Here is an 11086-nt window from a genome sequence, read left to right as displayed (position 1 = left end):
TTTGGTCAGTGTTATCATATGTATTGGTCATCACATCCAGATTTGATTTATAGCTATCATATCATGTACCAAAACCAATTCATATAGCTCTACATATGCATGTACTAAAATAGAAACATCTAGGCATTGCTCTATATATTGAATTATCTGAGGCCTTTTCAGGGTAGATTTTGATCTAAAAAATATGAATCAATTCTGCAGAAAGAAGTAATCACGGAACGGATGGAAGGGCTCGTGGAGGAAGTAAAGCGAATGTTATCGGAAGTGGTCAATTCGCTTGCCAAGTTAGAGTTAATTGACAGCATGACCAAATTGGGGTTGTCCAACCTTTCTGAAAATGAAATGAAAGAAGCTCTTGAAATAGTTGCATCCATCAACAATGATGTTTTCACCATGGAAGAACATCTCTATGCCAGTGCACTTCGGTTTAGACTCCTTAGACAGCAAGGCCATATCATTTCTCAAAGTAAGTTCAAAATATGAACCTGTGTGAATTCGTAGGTGTAAGATGTTACCATCAAATCACAACCAAAATATAAAAATAAAAAATCCTACATACACTAAAGATTACTATACAAAAGTTGGTTCTTTTGGAGATATCATTGAAAAGTTGACACATGTTGACTTCAATATCACTTGTTGAGATTATCATTGAATTTTTTATTCATCATATTGGAAAAGTCCGCAACCGACATATCTATATGAACTTAGGGTACATTTGGTTCGACTTTTTATGAAAGTCTGTGAGAAAATATAAAAACTCTGAGGTTAAAGGAATTTTTCAAAATATAAGTAGTGTTTGATCAATTGTAATTTAAAAGTGCTTTGAAAACAACTTTGGTTTAAATAATATTTGGAAAAGTCACCCTTTGTAAAGCACTTTTCTTTTTAAATTCAAAACCAACCAAAGACTTAGGAGCCAGCGGGCAGCCGCCGAGGCCAATTCTGGCTGTTGACGCTGACAGCCCGTTGCGAGACCTGGAGAAAGGACGAAGAAAATATAATTGTAGATTAGACGGTGAAGAAAGTGTCCTCCCCACAGTGGTACGATGAAATTGGGTGCACATAAGCCACTCAAAGCTCATGCGTCGTTATTCACTCCTTTACGAAAAGATCTTATGAGTCATCAGTCATCGTGGTTCTAATATTGAGTATCATTAGCAATTATTCTCGGTTCTGTCCGGTCATAAATCTGACTTTCAATCTGTAATCAGATGAATTAAGGAGCTTCAAAGAAGGAAGCATCTTAGTCAACAGAAGCAATTGCGAAAATGTTGAAGCTATGATAGAGCTTCTTGAGGCTTCACATCTGGCTTTGGAAGGTGAAAACATTTTGCACGAAGCGAAAGCCTTCTCAACTGGGATTCTCCACGAGAGAGTCTCTGGTTTGGACAGTCGGCTCTTTAAATGCGCCGTCCACGCTTTGGAGCTTCCGTTGCATTGGAGGGTCCAGTGGTTCGACATCAAATGGCAAATAAGCTTGTACGAGCAACGGGAGGACAAGCAAAGCAATCTGCTTGAGCTTGCCAAGCTCAATTTCAACACGGTCCAAGCCACACACCAAAGAGATCTTATAGAGATATCCAGGTAATTTTATATGTAGTCACAAATGATGTAGAAAATGTAGCGATTCATTCGACCAAGGTCATCTATTTAAAGGATGTCATGTTCTATTTTCAACTCATCTCAGGATGAAAACTCAACAAACTCGGTCGTGACATATATATATATATATGCTCTAAATTCACCCTGGCAATGTGCCTATTTTGAAGATATCTCTACCAGACATTATGTGATTTTCCTAGCTTTTGATTCTGATTAGTTGCTTCGGTAAATTCAGATGGTGGAGGGATCTGGGACTTATGGAGCACGTGGACTTCACGAGGGATCGGCTGGTCGAGAGTTTCTTGTGTGCCCTTGGACTCTCTCAGGAACCACGGCTCAGCTCGCTCCGTAAATCTCTCACCAAAGTCGTCATCTTGATACTGGTGATCGACGATATCTACGACCTTTATGGTTCGTTGGAAGAGTTGGAATGCTTTACCAGCGCCATTACCAGGTTTTCCACGATGCCTCCCAATCTCTTCCTTTCGTCTCTGCTGAGTTTGTTTTCTCTAACTGGAATATCTGATGCTTCTAGGCGGGACTCGGAGCAGATTCAACAACTTCCCGAGTGCATGAAGGTGTGTTTCCGAGCGCTTAACGATGTTATTCACGAGATCGCTTATGATATTGGCAAAGATGAAGATTGGCATCGAGTGCTACCACATCTCGCGAAAGCCGTAAGTGAAAAACTTGTGGATAATTCCATACATATGCACATGCCACCCCAAATTTTTTTTATCCTTACATTATCGATCATCTCTGAATTTGTATTCTTTTTTCCTTATTTTTTTACAGTGGGCAGACTTTTGCAAAGCCCTACTTACTGAAGCAAAGTGGGACAACATGGGCTACACACCATCGCTGGAAGAGTACTTGAGCAATCCGTGGACATCATCTTCAGGACCACTGATCATGTCTCACGCTAGTTTCTTTGTGGGACATATGAATTTTGAGGATGTAGCAGATTTGCTGGAGAGAAACAAGGATCTGATTTATAATGTGTCCATGATAATTAGACTCTGCAACGACCTTGGAACGTCAACGGTAATTATCAAATTTCTGCGCTGAAGTTATAAACCAACTGAATTTGAGATGATGTTAAGAATTCTTAGCCTGCAAAAAAAACACGGCATATGGTGTAATTGAATCAAGGAGATCGAATCTGATAAGCACATTAAATTGATTTACTTGTTCAATTAGGCCGAAAGAGACAGAGGAGATGCTCCATCGTCGGTGGTGTGTTACATGCGAGAAGCGAATGTTCCGGAAGACATCGCTAGGAAGCACATCAAGGAATTGATAAACCAGGAATGGAAAAGCATCAATGCTTATTGCTTCAGCAATGCCGAGACGCCCTTTGTCCGAACCTTCATTGATGTCACCGTGAACGCGGCTCGCGTTGCGCGTATGCTTTACCAGTTCGGAGATGGGTTTGGCGTCCAGGACGGTGATATTAGGCGGCAAATTTTATCTGCAGTGATCCACCCTCTCGCTCTTAACTGAGATAGCACAAGTGTAATAACAAAGCAAGTGCGTAAGCTAGACTAGCTGCTGCCGGTCGAAGGATTTGAGTACTCCACGCAAATTGTATCCCATGCTGCATATTCATTTACTTGGGTTTACAATGGTCAAATCTCTTAAAGATGTCCATGTTACAATATCGCACAAAGTAACCATGTGCGTAATCGGCCTGATCCACATATATTGCACTATGAAAAGAAATACTCGAGATCGTAATAATCCGACCCTTCTCATCTTATGCAACATTGAATGTTGTAAATGGCCAGTAATGGTACATTATTTTTTTGCTAGGATAACAGTCTTTGGTTTACTTTGAAAATAATAACTTGTTGTGAGCTACAAATTTTTGATGGAGTGAATTTTACAGCATTTTATAATTATTTATTATTTGATTTTTTTGTGGTTCGTAATAGATTGTTATTCTCACATGTCACCAAATCATTTCTCATTTGTAAACTTCTTCTGTTGCCACCTAATCAATAAAACTCAAGCACACGCTTATGTCCTTCTCTTGAATTAGAAAAGCCTCGACCATGCGTGATTTGAAAAATCTTGGTGCTCTCCGGAGGATATTTCCCAAGGAGAAAGTTCTTGTTAAGGCGATAGAGATCTCCGCGACATCCCGAAATTCAACCCCGTTTCGATAAAATGAAATGTGCATTTGGTCGACGTGCCTATGGTCCTTTTTCTCTAAGCTTCGATCACCGACGAGTTAACTAACCTATTGGGTGAAGCTGTTAAGGGATATATCCATGGTAAAATCCCTAAAAGCTACCTAATTGGTTGGATTGGACTAAAATCACGTCCTGGCCGATTTTAACCATGGAATTTGATTTGGTTTTAATCGAATATTCGAGTGTGTCACGATTCATTTTTAGACCCTATCTCATCGTCTGTCAAATTATTGACGAGTCCGAAATTTCAAGAAAGAAATTATCGGAGGAAAAATTGAAGACCTAGGAAGAAATTAGAAAGGGAAATGGAAAGAGAAAAGAAAATTTAGAATAGTATTATTCTTTTCTTTTACTCTCTCTCTCCCTTTCTCTCTCTTCTCTCCTCCCCTCCCCCTCGTGCGAAAACCCTTCCCCAGCCGACCGCCCCTCTGCTGTCTTCCACTCTACTTCTCTTTTATTTTACTTTTTGACCAGTCAAACCTAATCTTTCTCTCTTCTCTCTCACATCTCTCTCTTTCTCTCGTCACTCTTTCTTCTTCCTTCTTCTCTGTGCAAACGAACGAACCAGAAGCTGCAGGAGATCGGAAGTAGTAGCCAGCCACTGTCGCCGCTCGTCCCGCCGCCGCGCCGCACGCCCGCGCGCGCGCTGCTCGCCGCCGTGCGCCGTCGGCCCCGTCCCTCGCGCCCAGGCGTCTCCCTCGTGCGTCTCCAGCCCTACTCCGCCTCTGTCCAGCTCGATCCGGCCACCTCCGGCCACCGCCCAACCCCGCCGGACTTCCCCGGCGTCCCCCTCGTCCTTCGCCGGCCTTCCCTCGCCGTTTTGGCCGCCGGATCTGCTCCGACCAGCCAAGGGAAGAAACCCACGAAATGGGTTTCCAGCTGGTTCGGGCCCGTTTTGGGCCGTTTCCGGGCCCCGGATCCGTGAATCGCTTTGGGAAGTTTTGTTCCTCGTGTCGCCGCCGTCAGATTGATCCGATTTGTGCGCGATTTGGTGAGTAATCTCACTAATCTTGGATTAGTTGGCTAATTATGCTTAAGGTTTGTTTAGATTTAATTAATTATGTTTAGGTTGTTAGATTAGAATAAATTAGCAATTATTAGTCAATTGTGATGCGATTTAGATTAATTGATTGCGCAATTAGCAAGTAGACGTGGTCTACTAATTATTTGAAGTGCCTCGGGATTTTTCCGACCCTTAGTGGGCTCAAATTAGGCTTTTCGAGCCTAAGTGGATTTTTTTAGTATTTAAATATTAATTTTCGGAATTAAATTAAATAATTATTTATTTTTCGAAAATTCAACTGAGATGGCTCGGGACCGGAATATTATGCTGATGACCGTGGTGAAGTCCGTTTATTTAATCGGGCTTTAGTTTGAGCTAAATTCAATTTTTAATATTAATTATTTAATTTTCGAAATTAATTATTTAATTAATTATTTTTCAGAAATTAAGATGTTGATGGCCGACGACAGAAATCTTGTGCTGATCATCGTGGCGCAATTCGTTTATTTATTTGAGCTCTACGTTGTATGGAATTGAATAAATTGTGATATTTTAGGGATTTACCCTAAATTGATTGGAATTGATTGCGATTGAATTGTTGATTAGTAAATGGCCAAGTATGTTTATTCAGCATTTATAGTGCTTTGTTGAGTTGTAAAGTGAGTAGAATGACGAGAGTGAATCGAAGTACTGGGATTGAACCAATCAAACACGGTGTAAGGACCTACGTGGTTCGGTGATTGGGATATCACTGGCGAAAACGGCGCCTTAAAGAACGCACGTATCGGTCTAGTACATACATTATTGTGGACCTACGTGGTTCGGTGATTGGGATATCATTTGGCGAAAACGGCGCCTTAAAGAACGCACGTATCGGTCTAGTACTCATATTGTTATAGGCATGTATGGTTCGGTGACTAAGGGTGTCACTTTGGCGAAAACGGCGCCTTAAAGAATGCATACACTTGTCTATTAAATACATTGTTATAGGCATGTGTGGTTCGGTGATTATGGAACTCACTGGCGAAAACGGCGCCTTAAAGAACGCACACAATTGTCTATTGAGTACATGGTTATAGGCATGCGTGGTTCGGTGATAAGGGCATCATTGGCGAAAACGGCGCCTTAAAGAACGCACGCAATTGTCTATTGATCAAATCATTGTAGGCATGTGTGGTTCGGTGATTTGGAATATCACCGCGAAAACGGCGCCTTAAAGAACGCACACAGTTGTCTAGTGGATACGTCACCTTGGCGAAGTTGACGCCCGAGAGCATTGATGTGGCTTTGTGACCGAGTACTCGATGAAAGAATATATGGTGTGGAATCAATGACCTAGAATGATCCGTCTGACATGTAATCGACTAAGTCGATTGATCCTTGCTTTGATTTGATGTTGTGAATTGATTGACTGAATGGAAATGACCGTGAGTGGTCTTGTTGGCATATAATCGACTAGGTCGATTTGATCGATGTTTCGATCGGTGATATGACTGGTTGGGTGCCTATTATGAATTGTACTAACTTGCAGGTAGGATCTGAGGCTAAGGTAAGTCTTCTGCCCTGTGCGTGTTTAGGCAGCCTGTAGTATAATGGTTTACTAATCGGGCTTAGTGGGGTAGAACTTGCCGAGACGTAGTCTCATCCAGTTTGGGGAAAACATTTCGGGACCCCGCCGAAGAGCTGTGGAGGAGGAATCCGAGAAGGAGAACTCGGAGGTAAGATCCGAAGAGAAGGTTTTTTGAAGAAGAAGATAGTCCCGAGAGGGGCCTTGAGTACTGTCTCGGATGGATTGAGATCCTATCTTCTTTTGAGATCTCCTTTTTGATGTGAATAGTTATGAAGTGATTTATGGTTTGTATAAAAGTTTGGTTATAAATTTCATTATGAAAAATATGGCCCCTTTTTCTATCCCATCGTTTTATTGTCTTGGGATTTTAATCGCTTCCGCATGTGCTTAATAAATGAAAAGGTCGGCGATACATTGTCCTGGGATATCGCATTATAAAATCGACCAAGGTAGAAGGATGTGTGCGTGCCCGAGGATCGGGGCGTGACAATCTCGATCTACTGTACTAGAATTGGATCATCGGCTAAATGTGGCCATGTGACGTGTGGCCCCGCAATGCAATGAATCGGTAGGTCCCCGACTTTTCTTCATTTTCAGGCCGTTGCAGTCGCTAGCCATCAGTGGACATGTATCTTCTTGAAAGGGGTAACCCGGACGCCCGTCGCAATCCAACGTCGATCGATGTGCAAATGTTAGTGTGGCACGTCTCTCTCATGCTCCTAGGACGATTTTTTTACTTTAGTGCCGACACTCCCACGTGATGCCCAGACTCATTCCAACATTATCGGCATGCATTCGAGATTAATTGCATAACCCCATTATTCTAACAATGAGCATGCTCTCTTTCATTGTTTAGAGTGTTAGTTTCTATCGTACGTCCAAATCTATGGGGGTAAAAACTTTGAGAAATTTTGAAAGAATCGAAAACAGTTCCCCGTATTGTGTCTTGGAAACATTTGAGAACATAAATTGGCATGGTATCTCAAATGCTGAAATGAAAGGAGAAAAAAGGGAATGGGACGAATGCGGAATCAACACCTCATTTTTAAATGAAGAGTGCGATGAAGATGGCATGTGAATGAGGAATCATCCACATGAAATAAATTTAAGATGGAATACTGCACCAAAACCATGTTATTATATGCCGAATTGAAAAGATTGAGCTTTTACTTAAAGTGAGATGATAAGGCATGCAAAGATTCATTCATAATCCCATAAATGAGTGATATCACGATCATGTTTTGATTAGAGAGATTCCCATTATTTTGGTAGTGCTTTAATTTTTCAGTTGAGACAATTAATGATCGATCGAGAAAAGTCAAAACGACAAACTCGTTTTATATCATCGTTGGCATGAAAATGATTGGACTCTTGGAGTACAGTATTTGCTTTAATTGCGTACATCAATGGTCAGCGCGTGGTCATCGACTCAAATCGCCATCCATCGAATGAAAAATCACTATAGACAAGTGACTAACATTGCTCGTACGAGGTACGAGGTTAAAAGAGCATATAAACACCTGGAGAAGGTCTCCCGTCGGTGAAAAATCACTATCCACTTGAGACATGTCTCACGTATTTTTTTTTGTTCCATGCATTTATTCATCTTGTTTATTTAGCCTAATAAGGTTTGACTAACGTTATAGCCTTCTAAGTTTAGCATAATTAATCACAGGTGTTGCGCTAGTAGCCACTTTTCTCACATGAAAAAAGAGAGGTGGGAAGTTTTTAGGGGCTGGGATGTGAACCTTTAGTTTCAAGTGTGGAATTCGACTCCCACACTCTATAAAAGACATGACAAAAAGTCTGAGAGTGTGTTAAGAGTTAGAATATGACATATAAGAAAAAAGTTTAGCATAATCAACAAACCAAAAAAATCATCATTAATTCCATTAATACACACTAACTTGTCATGAAGAAAATCCATATGTATGTGTGCGTATGTGGAAGGTAGATTGAGTTATTTTTGTATGAAAACAAAGTTAGATTAAAGATTTTGAATAATTCAACTAGAGGGAACATAGGCACATAAATCACAACAAATTTGGCATTTAATATCATAGAGCAAAGCATAGAAACTAATTTTTCAATCTAGTGGGAGGCACGGATCCTCTACTAGTTTCATATTGCATCATGCCAAGAAATTAATGAATGAACAAGTGCAATTTCTTGTGAAAAAACATGAGGTCAGACAATAATAATCTAGAAAATTGAAGGGTAAATGAGACATCGAATTTACATAATTCGGGGGTGTGAATTACTTTTGGAAGAGAAGTATCGAATTTCATTATAGATAGTGAAAGAATGGACATTACAAACACATTTGAGTTACTCAAACGTTTCTAGTAGCTTGTATAGTGTTTAGCCCTCACAATTCTTAACGAAACAATCTCTCAATCTTACAAAATAATACACAAAACTGATCAATGACAAAAGGTTTCTCCAATTTAGGTGCAAAAGTGAACAAAACTCACGAGAAGAATTTTTCTACACATTCTTGGCACAAACCAAGGCACAAAGCCCAAAAAAAAAATAAAAACAACCTAATTAGAGAACCTATATTAATCCCAGGAGACCGACTCCAATACGAACTCAGGTTTCGTTCAATGATTTCAATCTCGAGACATATTTATCAACACAAACAATGATTAATTGTGCACCCACTTTATTCCCAACTGATTTCTTAAATTCGATTTTTTAGCTAAATGTGGCTTGCGTTTTGCCAGATAGGCATTTGTAGACATATCTAGTTTGGTTTGGCCTTACCCCGAACAAGCTTCTAAGATTTGGTTTCAAGATATTTTGACGTGCTCTCAATTTGTGGCCGGAGGCAGGAACCGGTACCGAGGTTGCCGTGTGGGGCTCGTCGTGAGAACTAAATTGAAACAGTTGCTCTCAAGCCCCATCAACACTCCCCCTCGAACTTGCCTATATAAATCGAAGGATTGTGCTTAACAATACTCATGCTCATTCCATAAAAAAAACCTTGTAGAAATTCGTGATCTCACCATTCTTCTCAACTTTCACTCACGCGTCATGGAGTACACAACAGAACAAGCCCAAATCCAAACATGCCCAGCGAATCAGCCGGAAGTCGTGGGCACGATGCATCAAAGAAGATCGGCCAATTATAAGCCTAACATTTGGAATTACGATTTCCTGCAGTCACTTAGCAGCAAACACGACCTCGTAAGATTATAATTTGTAGCTTCCGCACTATTTTATTGTCCTTTTTAACTCTAGCCATGTCTTCCTCATACGAGTGAATGGACGTTGGCATGCAATCATGCAAGTATTTGCACATGAGACGCATATTGATGTTTGAAATAGTACTTTGCTCCAAATTTATTTGTAACATCACGATGCATGTATCTATTTGATGTAACAAGCAATATTAGAGTTTTGGTCAGTGTTATCATATGCATCAACCATCGCATCCAGACTTGAGCTATCATATGATGTATCAAAACCAATTCATATAGCTCTACATATGCATATACTAAAGTAAAAACATCTTGGCATTGCTGTATAGATTGAATTATCTGAAGCCTTTTCAAGGTAGATTTTGATCTAACAAATACGGCTCAATTCTGCAGAAAGAAGGAATAAAGGAACGGATGGAAGGGCTCGTGGAGGAAGTAAAGCCAATGTTATCAAAATCAGTCGATTCACTTGCCAAGTTAGAGTTAATTGACAGCATGACCAAATTGGGGTTGTCCAACCTTTTTGAAAATGAAATGAAAGAAGCTCTTGAAAGAGTTGCGTCCAACAACAACGGCGTTTTCACCATGGAAGAACATCTCTATGCCAGTGCACTTCGGTTTAGACTCCTTAGACAGCATGGCCATATCGTTTCACAAAGTGAGTTCAAAATATGGATCTGTATGAATTTGTAGGTGTAAGATGTTACTATCAAATCACAACAGAAATTAAAAAAAAAAACAATAGATAATCCTACAAATACTAAAGATTACTATACAAAAGTTGGTTCTTTTTAGAGATATCATTGAAAAGTTGACACACATCGGCATCAATATTAGTTGTTGAGATTACAATTGAATTTTTTATTCATCGTATTGTAAAAGTCCAGCAATCAACATACCTATATGGACGTAGGGTGCATTTGGTTTTGCTTTTGGAGAAAGTTTTTGAGAAAATGCCAAAGCCTTTACATTAAAGGGTTTTTCAAAATGCAAGTAGTGTTTTGTCAATTGTAATTTAAAAGTGCATTGGAGAACAACCTTGGTTTAAATAGTGTTTGGAAAAATCACAATTTGTAAAGTACTTTTGCTTTTTTTTTTTCAAAAAAAAATTCAAAACTGGCAAAGGACTTAGCAGCCAGCAGGCAGCCGGCAAGGCCAAATCTGGCTACTGACGAGCCAGATCTGGTGTTCGCAGCCCGTTGCGTGATATGGAGAAAGGACAAAGAAAATGTAAATGTAGATTACACGGTGAAGAAAGTGTCGTCCCCATAGAGGTACTATGAAATTGGATGCATATAAGCCACTCAAAGCTCATGTGTCATTATTCCTTGACGGTAATATCTTCTGAGTCATCAGTCATCGTAGTTCTAATCTTGAGTATTATCAGCAATTATTCTCGGTTCCGTCCGGTCATAAATCTTTGACTTTCAATTTGTAATCAGATGAATTAAGACGCTTCAAAAAAGGAAGCATCTTATTCAATAGAAGCAATTGCGAAGATGTTGAAGCT

General features: G+C 40.0%; 1 protein-coding gene across 1 annotated transcript; it reads left to right on the top strand.

The window, feature by feature from the left end:
- Positions 1-1846: 1846 nt before the first annotated feature.
- Positions 1847-3123, top strand: LOC104442750 ((E,E)-alpha-farnesene synthase). Its single transcript, XM_039310602.1, has 4 exons — positions 1847-2059; positions 2141-2282; positions 2401-2649; positions 2806-3123. Exons 1-4 carry the CDS (start codon positions 1863-1865, stop codon positions 3106-3108), a joined length of 891 nt encoding a protein of 296 aa, XP_039166536.1. The 5' UTR covers positions 1847-1862; the 3' UTR covers positions 3109-3123.
- Positions 3124-11086: the final 7963 nt, after the last annotated feature.

Source organism: Eucalyptus grandis, chromosome 4 (assembly GCF_016545825.1).
Source record: "Eucalyptus grandis isolate ANBG69807.140 chromosome 4, ASM1654582v1, whole genome shotgun sequence".
NCBI classification, from domain to species: Eukaryota; Viridiplantae; Streptophyta; class Magnoliopsida; order Myrtales; family Myrtaceae; genus Eucalyptus; species Eucalyptus grandis.
The sequence above is the reverse complement of the archived record's forward strand: the minus strand, read 5'-3'. Positions and strand labels throughout refer to the sequence as shown.